This window comes from Periophthalmus magnuspinnatus, chromosome 13, assembly GCF_009829125.3.
Source record: "Periophthalmus magnuspinnatus isolate fPerMag1 chromosome 13, fPerMag1.2.pri, whole genome shotgun sequence".
NCBI classification, from domain to species: Eukaryota; Metazoa; Chordata; class Actinopteri; order Gobiiformes; family Gobiidae; genus Periophthalmus; species Periophthalmus magnuspinnatus.
Genome location: NC_047138.1, coordinates 27359542 through 27372691, shown reverse-complemented (window position 1 = coordinate 27372691; position 13150 = coordinate 27359542). Strand labels below are relative to the sequence as shown.

The window sequence follows — 13150 nt, the reverse complement described above, 5'->3', positions numbered from 1 at the left end:
GACCTTGGGAAAAGAAGGCACTTGATTGGTCAGTTATTAACATTCATATCTGGATTTATGGACAAACCCGTAGAGCAGGTTAAAAATTAACAATTTAAAGTCAAAACGGCGAGTCTCACAGCAGTTACAGACGGAGATGGGGTGAAGATTTTTCAATAGAAAGTGAATTGGAGCCAGAATTGATGGAGCTGAATCACGCCCATGCTCACTTCCTGTTTGAAACCCGGCAGCTAGCAGGTTAGCTATGTCTATTTATAAATACAGTCTATGGTAGTTATGGTTTTAGCTCAGTGCAGAGATATGGAAGAATTTAATGATTTAAGGCATGAACTCATATTTTTATTTTTATGACAGAAAAAATAAATATCTGTCACAAATCCGGATGCAAAAAAAACAGTTTACCAATTCCCCCTTTCCTAACCTGCCATCCTACAAAAAACAATTGAAAACATATTTTTTGCCACCACCCCCCGTTCCTCCCTTCTGCTCTGTCTCCTTCGGGTGCCCTCCAGTTCAAGTGCTCTTGGATCCTGCTCTTTTGTGGTGGATGACTTAGGCCCCTTCACATGGAGAAAAAGTGAGAGTGAAAGAGCACTCTGCAGCAGTGAGCCCTCCATCAGGTCTCCCCGCACCAACCCTCACCTCCACCCAATCACTCAGCCTCTTCAGCACCTCCACCTGCAGAGCGACGCTGTGGTGGGCAGCAGAGAGAGGAGAGACAGAACCATAGACTAAAAATGTGCTGTATGTATCTGTATGTGTTGTCATTTATTGCTCACTACATATTTCTATTTTTCTAACATCATCGAGGCTAGCAGTTCTGGCGGCGAATTTGGAGCCGAGTTCTATATTTGGAATTCCGACCACGAGTATCATAGCAACCAAAGAGCCAATCCAGAGCGAGGTTGGTGAAGGTAACGCCCCTTCCTGCTCACACAACTGGTTTCCCACGGAGTATGGTTTAGCGATGCTGTCAATCAATCCTATTGCTAACAGTGGGAGTGACCTCGAGGAAAGAAGGCACCTGATTGGTCTGTTATTTATGTTCAGATCTTGATTTGTGCACAAAATAGCAAAATAAAAATGGCAGGATCATGTAGAGTGGGTTAATATGAACATTTTATAACTAAAATGACGAGGCTCACTGCAGCAGTTCCAGAAAGATGGACAACAGTTTTTCAATGTAAAGTGAATTGGAGCCAGAGTCAATGGAGCTCAAACGGTTAGCTACATTCATTTATATATACAGTCTATGATTTTTCCTCACTTACCTTATACATTCCGCACAATATAATCATTCACCATGTAGAGTTTCTAAGCGTTTTTTTGCAACTTTTAGAGACAAGTGCAGAGTTTTGCCTTCCCTGTAATCCTAGCAATTAGCAAGATGACCACTTCCTGATTCTCGACATTGTGGACATTGCGGTGTTTTCTATGCTGTTCTGTGTTTACCTTAGCAATGTATTGTCACTAATTGTTCAGTACATAAAAGCTGTGTCTTTTTCATGAAAAACAGCACTACTTCATTTGAAACATTTTGCAATTGTCCAAAGTTATTCCTCACTTACCTTATGCATTCCGAGCATCCTAATTATTCACCACAATGAGTTTATAAGCAACTTTCAGAGGCCTGTGCAGAGTCTTGCTGTGACGGTAATGCCAACAACAACTAGCATGGGCAAGAAAAATGCTTTATATAGATGCAGACGCTACACAGCTGACTTATTTTGACTTTTAGTTCTGCTTATACAGTAGATCTGTTCTGGGACAAGACACATTTTGCGCCAATACGTAGAAAAAACAATCTGGTACAGACCCTTTAATATCTTGAAAACCACAAATTGCAGTTGTAGTTATAGTGTGATCAGAAAATCTTCATGAGGACAAGCGGGTGGTGTACACTGCAAGGGAAAAGTTACTTTGTGCAACTTTAAACCAATAGGGATTTTCAAATAGTGGTGAATGGAGGTAGGTAGTTTAAACTGTTAGCTGCGACTCTAATTAACCCGTATTTGCAGCTTTCTTCTTCTGGGTTTGCGATCAATAGAAAGTTTTACGATCAGATGCTGACAGCGCAATATATACGGCAATGTAGAACTGACAAATGCGGATTGAACATTTTAGAGCTCATAAAACGAGAGAAATATGTTGTTAAATCATGAAACTGACGTCTTTATAATTTGCAATGATTACGTTTAACAAGAAAATCTTCTGTTTTAACTTAATCTGTTCTTGTAATAACGAAAAAGCTTGTAAATATGTTTCATCCACATTTGTCAGTTCTATGCTTCCTGCTAGCACCCCTGCATCTTACAGTATAGTGTGTGGTGAAGTGACATTTACTCCTTTACAAGAAAAAAGTCGAGTATCGTAGCTTTAAGATGTCTGGTTGTTATGACCACTCTACTCCACGGTCTGGCAGTGGAAACAGCGAGAGCCAACCCTTGAATCATGAGGCACTAGTGTCACTCAAGTGGACCAGCACTCCAAAGCAGTTACTACTCGACTTTGCGCCTTATTTTTCTGAATGGGAAGTTTGAGAGTTTTTGAAATAGCTGCAGTGACACAAGGGCAGAAGAATTGTATTGTTCTGCTAATGTAATATTAACACGGTATTGTATTTGTCATATGTGAGTGACACTTCTGTATGGGGAAGCCAGTCTGATCAGATTTTCAAGACAAATGATTTATGTGTTTCTTTGTGATGAGATTTGGAGAGAATCATGGCTCGGTAGGCAACACTTCAGTGTCCTTGGAAAGTACAAAGGGAACAGGTTACTTTTGATAGACTTCTGATAATGTTTTGTAATTCTGTTGTACTGTAGTCTCGTTTTTTTTCTCCTTGTTCCAACCTCCCTCCACCTGTATTTTGCTGTCAGACAGTCACAGCTCAATAATCTGCAGCTGATGTCCTCAAGATTCCCTGGAGAGCTCAAGCTAACTAGAGGCACTGCTCCGTCTAAAGCTTTGTGGCTTAAGTTAGACTTAAATCTGAGCTTTGTTTTAACACAATCTGACCATAAAGAACTTGGAACTACAACAGGCGAGCTGATTGTACTGGGAAACAAGTCCCTCTCAAATAACATTAGCATCACAAGCTAGCTAGCATTAGCCAACAGATTTTTAGTTAGTCACTTTCACCTTTTTAGTTGAAAATCAAACTCCAAAACAGGACCATGAACGCTCGTTATGATTGCGGGCTCCTGAAAATGTGTTGTTTAAAACTATTTTGTATTTTTTCTTCAGTTTTCAGACAATCTTCAAACTTATCAGGCACTGCTAATGCGTGCATTGTGTCACCATGGTAACTGCTGAACATTCCACCATAGACATACATGCATCAAAGAATTATTTTCAAATGCGTTGCGCTTTCTCTGACAAATACAAGTTAGTCTAAAAACATTAATTAACTTCCACATGTCACCAGGCATTTTTGGTTATCAGATTTCAGGTTAATTTGTAGTCTGATTATTATTGTATTTCAGATTTTTACCGGTAATGCACCCAGCGATGTGTGGAACTCACCGTTGCGGTCGATGGCGAATGGCGTGTTGCTGGTGCTGATCTGGTAGTTGCAGATTTGGCTGTACTGAGGAGAGCAGTCCTGGTCTGTGGCCTCCACCTGCAGAATGCTGTCGTAGATCTTTCCCTCTGTCACTGCAGCGTGGTACTGAGGCTCCCGAAACACAGGAGCAAACTCATTCACATCGTTCACCTGGATGTGCACCACCGCTCTGCCAACACAAGGGGGAGACACGAAGGGTTAGCGTCGGACTTAAGGATAACACGTTAATACTCAGTTGGACGTACAAGCAGAGGTACAAAGTAAAAAGTCTTGATGTGAAGTTATCCTAACAGTCAGTATTACAAGTTGTTGTAGTACTTGATAATGCCACATGGGAGCGCTGGTCTTATTTACTATGTACAGAAAAGTTACAGAACACTTGCTACAGTGCAGTGTCATGGAAACACACGCACCTCTGTTCTAAAACAAGTGGTACAGGTCTGACCACGGCCTAATCTCTGGTACTCGTTTCTAACAGTGGTGGATGAAGTGCTCAATTTTGTTACTTAAGTAAAAGTACAGATACAGAGGTAATGTACTTTAAGGGTAAAAAGTAAAAGTATTTCACATAAGTCTTGTTAATTTGTTGAACTGTTAAATGTAGTGATATTGCCGAAAGTCCTACCAGTACAGTTAAAAATGCAGTGGAGTAGAAAGTACAAATGCTCTCAATGATAGTGAAGTAAAAGTGAAAAAGTATCCACTGTAAAATGTACTTATGTAAAGTACAGATACCTAAAACTTTTACTTAAGTACAGTTCTTTACTACTTGTACTATACTACCTTCCACCACTGGTTTCTGAACAAAATAAGATAAGATAAGATATGCCTTTATTAGTCCCACAGTGGGGAAATTCCAGTATTGCACCGCACAGTTCGAGAACAGCAGGAAAATAACAACAATAAAGCAATAAGCAATAAAACAAGATAATAGATAAAATAACATGCAATAAAACAAGATAATAGATCAAATAACATGCAATAAAACAAGATAATAGATAAATAGCTTAAAATAATTTAAAAATTAACTTAAAAATAATAAACTAAAAATAGACTCTAATGTGACACACTGTTTCTTAATGTGTACAATAACAAACAGGGTAACAGTGACTTCAGTGTATTTACATGGTATTCAGTACTGCACATGGGTATAGTTGAATGACACATGTTCAGTGTTAACAGTGTTCGTTGTACAGTCTGACAGCAGCAGGAAGGAAAGACGAAACCTCTCCTTCACACAGCGAGGGTGAATCAGTCTGTCACTGAAGCTGCTCTCCAGGGCAGACAGAGCGTCCTGCAGGGGGTGAGACTCATGGCCCAGCATAGAAAAGACCTTAGCCAGGACCCTCCTGTCCCCCACCTCCTGCACTGAGTCCAGAGGACAGCCCAGGACGGAGCTGGACTTCTTGATGACCTTGTCCAGCTTCTTCCTTAAATGTGTAATAAACCAAGTATCTGTGGACATCTCCAGGTCTTCGCTCTTCTCTCAGCAATACCAGAGCAAAACATTAAACTAAGATTAACATCTGCTACTTAAGAAAAACAGACCAAGATTTAAAGTCAAAATAACTTTTTTTTGCATTTTCACTGCACCCAGAAGTTAATTGTCGTCCTCTGATTGCTTCTTCACACAACTGCTGGATGTCAAGGCACTTAATATTGCAGTATTATTTCCTTTATTTTCTCCGATTTGAACGGACCATACGTGCCTCTGACTGCCTACTCCACCTGTCAATCACGTCCACCTGAAAACAGGGCGATTCACTGATGAGCAGACTCACATCTTTATAAAGAAGTGTGTCTTCTGGATCCCAGGCAATCTATGATACACGTGGATGTTATAAATTGGACATTTATATCGTAATACCCATCTAAAACGAGTTAATCAAAGAAACATGTCTCCTCGTTTAGCACAGCATAGCACTAGAAATATAAAGTCTTAGATGATAAAAACACATTGCCTACCCTTGTTATTAGTTATTATACACTGTCTTGCTACATAAATGACGCATGTACCAATGTTCCAGGAAAACACATTTTAATGAATCCAATGTTCCATCATGAAAAGTCCAGATTCCTATAGATTAAAGTGAGTCTTTCATGCCCACATAGGCTCTGAAGCAGTTTGGTTTAGTTAGACATGGCCATATGTGAGATGGTACAAAGTTGCTCCCTCATTACCGTGACTCCTCAGATCGTGGTTATGTTAAAGGGTCAGACTCACAGTGGGGGGGGGGGGGGGGGGGGTTGTGATCTGAGATGGTGATTCAATTTGTTAACCTCAAAACTCGCCTCGCCTTTAATTACACCAATCAGGCAACAGATGAGAAGCACGCGAAGGTCGAGCGAAAGACAGTTGTGTTTTATCATGGCGTTTTATCATGGAGGGTATATACCTGGAGTTGTGTTTTGTTTCATTCTCATACATTTAGGCTGAGTTCTTCTTTCAAGCAAAAACACTCTGTTCCACCTTGTGATGTCATGTGGTGATACAGGAAGTGTTCCACTGTGATTTTAAACTCCATACACTGTCACTAGAATCATTTGGATGAGTTCAACCCTGGAATTGCCACTCTCTACTGAACTAAGGGTAAAAAACAGCTGTTAACTTGAAAATCACAAGGTGAAACAGAACATTTTGTAGACAGACTAATAATAAAGGGTTACTCAAGTATGTGTGAATGAAACAAAACACTCTAGGTGTTTTAAAGAAGTAACACCATTATAACATGACTAAAAGCTCACAAGAGTCCATTTAGTGTAATTATAGAACCTGCACTGCTTCATATCTGTGGCGGTTTAGGCCTGGGTTTGACCTGGTTTCATCCTGGTTTACTTTTAGGCAAGACCCATGTTTATAGTGTGGTTCTGGGTTAAGGTTAGACCTGGTTTAATCCTGGGTTAGTTCTGGGTTAGAACTGGTTTAGTTCTGGGTTAGTCCTGGTTTAGTTCTGCGTTAGACCTGGTTTAGTTCTGGTTTAGTTCTGGGTTAGGCCTAGTTTAATCCCGGGTTAGATTTGGATTAGTTCTAGTTTAGTTCTAGTTTAGAACTGGTTTAGTTCTGGATTAAACCTGGTTTAGTTCTGGGTTAGACCTGGTTTAGTTCTGGGTTAGACCTAGTTTAGTTCTGGGTTAGACCTGGTTTAGTTCTGGTTTAGTTCTGTGTTAGACCTGGATTAGTTCTGGTTTAGTTCTAGTTTTGAACTGGTTTAGTTCTGGGTTAGACCTGGATTAGTTCTGGTTTAGTTCTAGTTTTGAACTGGTTTAGTTCTGAGTTAGACCTGGTTTAGTTCTGGGTTAGACCTGGTTTAGTTCTGGGTTAGACCTGGTTTAGTTCTGGTTTACTTCTGGGTTAGACCTGGTTTAGCTGTGGTTTAGACCTGGTTTAGTTCTGGTTTAGTTCTGGGTTAGACCTGGTTTAGTTCTGGGTTAGACCTAGTTTAGCTGTGGGTTAGACCTGGTTTAGTTCTGGGTTAGTCCTGATTTAGTGCAGCTCATGTGGGGTATTCACAGTGTACAAAGTCAGTATTAATTGAAAATGCTTAAATCTTAGTTAGACCCTGTTGAGTTCTGGGTTAGATCTAGATTAGACCTGGTTTAGTCCTGGTTTAGTACTTGGTTAGCCCTGTTTATGTCCTGATTTAGTTCTGGATAAGAACTGGTTTAGTCCTGGTTTAGTGCATCTCTTCAAACTGGTTTGAACCAAATTAATAATGCATGAAAATGGTCACTTTTTTATATAGCACTTTTACACCTTCAAGACACTCTTTACACACACACATTCATACACCAGTGTACACAGACACTGGAGGTGAGGGGGTTAAGTGTCTTGCCCAAGGACACAATGACAGGATTCATCTGCGGTAGCTGGAATTGCACCGCCAACCTTCGAATCAGTGGACAATCGCTCTACCAATTGAGCCACTGTCGCCCCTTTAGTCCTATCACATCATTATATCAGTCTATCGATCTATCAGTTGTAAATTGACACAATATGTAATTTTGTCCTGTATTTTGTCCTCAGCGTTTGACCCAATTAGCAAAACCATCTCCCTCTAATCACAATTCAAACCACTACACCGCTGAGCTTTCAAAACGATCACTGTCCTTTAGTCCCGCCCATAAACAGACCGTAGGCAGCACTAATGAATCACTACTTAAACGGTCTCTGGGAGCTTTTTCATGTTAACTCGCACATATTGAATCTAGAAAACAGTACATCCATCAAGTCAAAATGTCTTCATCAATACTGAGCTGGAGCCAGAAGCCACAGGAGCGCTCAATCCCAGGGCCAGCTTCATAAAGTGACAATAGGAGATGGATGGTGATTGTGCTGACGATAGTTCTACTGCTCATATTGGCGGCTCATTGTAATACTTTAGCTTTACGACACAAGGGGGAGCCGATGAGTGCGTTGTTTATGGGATTAGCTGGTGGCGATGGCAGTGAATGTGGAAATGCCCCGTTAAAATAAGCACTAAACGTTGAAGAGTAAAGTGGGTGGCTCCGTTAGGCGGCGGAGGTACGGAGGGGGAAAGTGGAGTCTGTGTGCGGTCTCATCTCAGAGCTTCATGAGTTTAGGGCTGTGTTTGTTTTTAAGATGAATTCTGCAGGAAGAAAATTGGATTTTTTTTTTTTTGATTTTTCTGTTTTAGGTTTGTTTCTTTTGAACAAATAATTTCATGCTATTTACCTTAGAAAAAAAGAGAAGATCTGTCTACAGCTACAGAACAGGACAATGCTACTACTACTATTACTACTACTACTACCATCGCTACTACTACTACTACTACTACTACCATTCCTACTACTACTACCGTGACTATTACTACTGCTACTACTACTGCTACCATCACTACAATTAATACTACCATCACTACTACTACTATTACCATCACTACTCCTACTCTAAAACACATGCCAAAATAAGTTTTATAACAAAGACAGCTGTATTATCGAATCAAAATGTAAAAAAATTACTTGTCTACTAACTACTAATAGTACTACTACTACTACTACCATTATTACTACTACTACTGCTACTACTACTACTATCATCGCTACTGCCATCACTACTACCAGTACTACTACTGCTACTACTACCATCACTACTACTTCTACTACTACTAAAACACATTACTACCATCACTACTACTACTACTAATACTACCATCACTACTACTACTACTACTACTACTACTACTACCATCACTACTACTATGTCTATAGACTCTAAAACACATGCCAAGATAAGTTTTATAACAAAGATAGCTGCGTTATCAAATGAAAATGGTGAAAATAACATGCCTACTAACTACTACTACTACTGTTACTACCATAATCATTACTACTAACTAGTACTACTACTACTACTATTACTACTACCATCACTACTACTACTACTACTACTGCTGCTACTGCGACTGCTGCTATGTCCACAGACCCTAAAACACATGCCAAAATAAATTTTATAACAAACACAGATTATCAAATTAAAATGTGCTTTTTTTCTTTGATAAATAGCGACTACTAAAGTAATCGTTATTTGCAGGTCTACTACTACTAATACTACTACTCTAACTACTACTAGTACTCCAACTACTACGACTCCAACTAGTAATACTACTCAAACTGCTACTACTACTACTGTAGCTACTATAGCAAAAGGGTAAATGGTCACATTTTTATATGACATTTTTCCACCTTCAGGGCACTCACCAAGGAATCACCCATTCACAAACATCAAGAGCGGGATTGAAACCTCCTACCTTCAGATCAGTGGACAAACACACTACTACTACTACTACTACTACTACTACTACTATTACTACCATTGTGCAGGACCAAAGACAAAAACAAAATCCAGTGCAGTATGCTGTGGCTATAACTTCATTCAGTTTCATTTTATTTTCTTAGTTGAATAAGGTCATATACATCTGTACCTCTACACAAACTCAACAAAGGCTTTAGATCTTGGCCAGTTATGCAGAAGACTGTCTGTATTATCACATCTTTTAACGAGTTGTATATATAGAAAGTCATTTAGAGCTCTGTTCAGAGCTAATGTAGTGATAATGATAGTTAAAGTGAACCTTGAATCTACAAATTAAGTGTGAAATGACTCTGGGCTAATTTAGAGGGCGCTGTCCGGACACTGTGCCAAAAGCTGTAAAAGTTTAGAATAGAAAGAACTCAGACAAATGGACAGTGGTAATGATGAGAATTTCCCTGAGTCTGGCCAAGGAGCTGTTATATCACTACTCCCCCTAGTGGTGAAGGCATCTGCTGTAAAAGGTATTCCAGTGCAGACTATTCACCATGTTCTGGATGTTGCCATGGGCACTGACCCCAAAACTTAGGTTGTTTTCACACAGTCACTAGTTATGTCGACATAAAGACAGAGTGGTGCTCGGGCCGGTGTGACCCAGTAGTCACACTGTGGACTGTAGTAAACGGCTGGTCCCATAGCTCACACTCTGGAGCAGGGTGAGTGTGGTGTGAACGTGGCCGAACTCTGGCCGACGTATAGTCCACGGTGCGAGTAGAAGTGCTTGGAATTGTGTAAAAATCATTAATCATGTGTATTTGTATGAATGTGCACTACAGAGCTGCTGTTTGTCTGACGAGGCAATTAGGATCAACTTCATGTCAGCGACCGTCTCCTCCTGCCTCTGTCTGCACAGCTGAGCCTGAGTCCATCTGTACGCCATTTTCTCTATTTCACCAGCGTGTACAGTCAACTGTATATTTAGTCACAAGTGAAAGAAAAGATCACAGCTTACAGCACCGTGAGCGTGTGTATTCACAGGCCTCCGTCTGTGTCTGTTTGAAGCCTGTTGTCATAGAAATAAGTTCTTTGATCTATGGACTCTCATGTGGATCTTGATTAAAATGATAAATTACACAGCCCTAAAAACGTAGCTATAGCAACTAACCATTTAAAACACAATCTTCTCTCTTTTGAATTGTCAAAAGTCCTACAAATGACTTCCACGGATGGACAGTGTGACTGATATAAATCCATTCTAAATACTAATACTCTTACTACTACTACTACACCAACTACTACTACTCCAACTACTGCCACTGCTACTAGCCCTGCTACTACAACTACTACTACTATAACTACTAAGGTAAAATGGTAAATATTCACACCCTCTTTTGAATGGTCAAAAGTCCTACAAATGGCCTCCACACGTAGATAGTATGACTGATATAAATCCAGTCTAATCTGTTAGAGCCACATTTATACGACCTGGTTTATTTGCTTTAACTTTGAGCCTTCTGCTCTAGCTTTTGTTAATGAAAAGTTTTTTGTTCATGGTGCAGTTTATTGCTACAAATTGATGAGCTCAGCAAACCCCCCTGAGTCAGCCTTGTTCTGCTATATTAATGATATTTACCCCCTGCCTTACACTTCCCCCAGTGGTGAGGAGGAGAACATATGCTCCACACTCCAGGCGCTTGTACCAAATAACATCTGCACTGCATGCCATATCAGCCCCACAACACAACAAAGTAGCAACTAAGCTAACCTGCGATACAAAATACACACTTATACTCCAATATTTTACTAATATGTGAGGTCACGGTTGAATACCCCTGAGTTTCAATGAGTGACAGGTTCATTAGTCAATCAGGGACGTATCAAAGCAAGTATGGTTGATTATGAAGGAAAAAAGAAAGGAAAAAATATCACAGGGGACGAGTTGTGGGAGAAGTGGAAAATTGTGTTACTTATGTGAAAGTACAGATACTGGAGCAAAGAAATACTCAAGTAAAAGTAATGACTTAAGCGAAAGTATTAAAGTACCTGTTTAAAAATGTACTTAAATAGTATAAAGTAAAAGAATAAACGTTTTGTCTTTTTTTTTAGCTGTTTTTATTTGTATATTTTTGTTTGCTCAAATAATGAACGTGTTAAAAATCAACTCTCAGCCTTTTCAGCAGGTCTCAAACTATAATAAAAAATACATTTACTTTTCAGTCCTGTTCAAAAATGTAGTGGAGAAGAAAGTACAGCTACTTGCTCTCAAATGTAGTGAAGTAACATGGCAGATTTCTGCAAGATCAATGAGCAAAGCACTAAACAGTTAATCTGAGGTGAGGTAAGTATCATTTTGTCCAAAACGATGGGTGACCAATGAGCTCCTTCATTTGACATGTCACTGAAATGAACAAATCTGATTGGACAATACTGTTTGACTCTGGTTTGAGGCGTGGCAGAGGGAGTAGGGAAGAGACAGACATCAATCTGTATAAAGAATACACAGGGATATTGTTCTGGATTTATCAGGTAAAAAATACAACACAGTTTTGAACGCTTTATTGCAACTTCTGGCCTTTTGTTTTGTTTTGTTTTTTTGTTTTTTTTTTGCCCATAGCTCACATCTGGCTGCAGCTGACAACACTCTCTGCAGGGCTAGTTTGTGTTTTCATGTATCTGGAGTGCAGCCAAGCAAAGCCCATAGCAACCATGTATTTCCTCCCTGAGCGCCGTACTTCATAAGCAGAATGCTGCCACTAAACAGCAGGAGGCTAAATGACCCCCAAGGCTTTTATATGGGATCAGAGTATTACACGACCTCGGGAATACACAGTCTCGACGCCAAAGAGAGGAGTCAAAGTTCATATGACAGGGTTTCATGATTTTCATTATTAATTCATTTGATGGGATAGCACTTGTGTAAGTAGTACAAAAACACAGGCAGTAGTGGTGAGCTCTCAAACAGGAAAATTCAAGCCAAAATGCAGAGACAATTTACACATTTTAGTCAGATTAAACTTTGACTAAACAAAATAAATGTGTTGTCATTTATTTGTATTAGTTTAATCATAAATATTGTGTAATTTAGACCGGTTTTGGCCCTTGTTAATATTGTGGTTGCTAGGTAACAGTTAAGGAATTACCACTACGTACAGCAAAATTTTAAAAGAAAGTAAATTTTGTACTTACATAGGTAGCACTTGAATATTATAATATTATATTTTAAGTTGTAACATGAGATATTTACACAGAAAGACGGTACATAGAAGTTTTTTGTTTGTTTGCTTTAACTTAAGACACGCTTTTGTTCAAACTGTGCCTGAAAATCACCCACACGTCACCAACACGCTATCAACACGGGATGAACATACCTGCATGTTTAGAAAATAAAACAGCACCATCTGCTTTTATTTCCTCTGAAAGCTTTTGTCGTCTTTTTACATTGACTAAGTTCTTCCCTCTTCTGCCTCCAATGTCGCACTATTGATTCATGAATGCTTACGTGCAGTGGCTCTATTTCCTTCTTTGATGCCAGATCTATTGCCTTTAACTTAAAAGCTTCATCATATGGATTTCTTCGTTGTTCTCCATGATGAGGCCGTTTGCATAATGCTCAAAACGACGCACTGTTGTATAGGCTGGGTTCAAAGCGTGGGGAAAAAAGTAGTGGCTTATAATCCAAAACTTAGGGTATGTCAGCTGCCCATTTCCAACCAGGAAGTAAAATGATAAACTTCACAAACATTAAAAACTACAAAAGAGCAGGGAAGAGTTTTACTAAAATCTTTAAATATATTGGACACACCATCTCATTTAAA

General features: G+C 39.5%; 1 protein-coding gene across 1 annotated transcript in view; it reads right to left on the bottom strand.

Annotated features, from left to right (window-relative positions):
* Positions 1-13150, bottom strand: part of LOC117379870 (calsyntenin-2-like) — a 463825-nt gene that overhangs the window by 142219 nt on the left and 308456 nt on the right. Inside the window, exon 4 of the mRNA XM_055225785.1 lies at positions 3526-3734. Within this exon, the coding sequence (XP_055081760.1) occupies positions 3526-3734 (209 nt within the window). The remainder of the gene's footprint in view (positions 1-3525; positions 3735-13150) is intronic.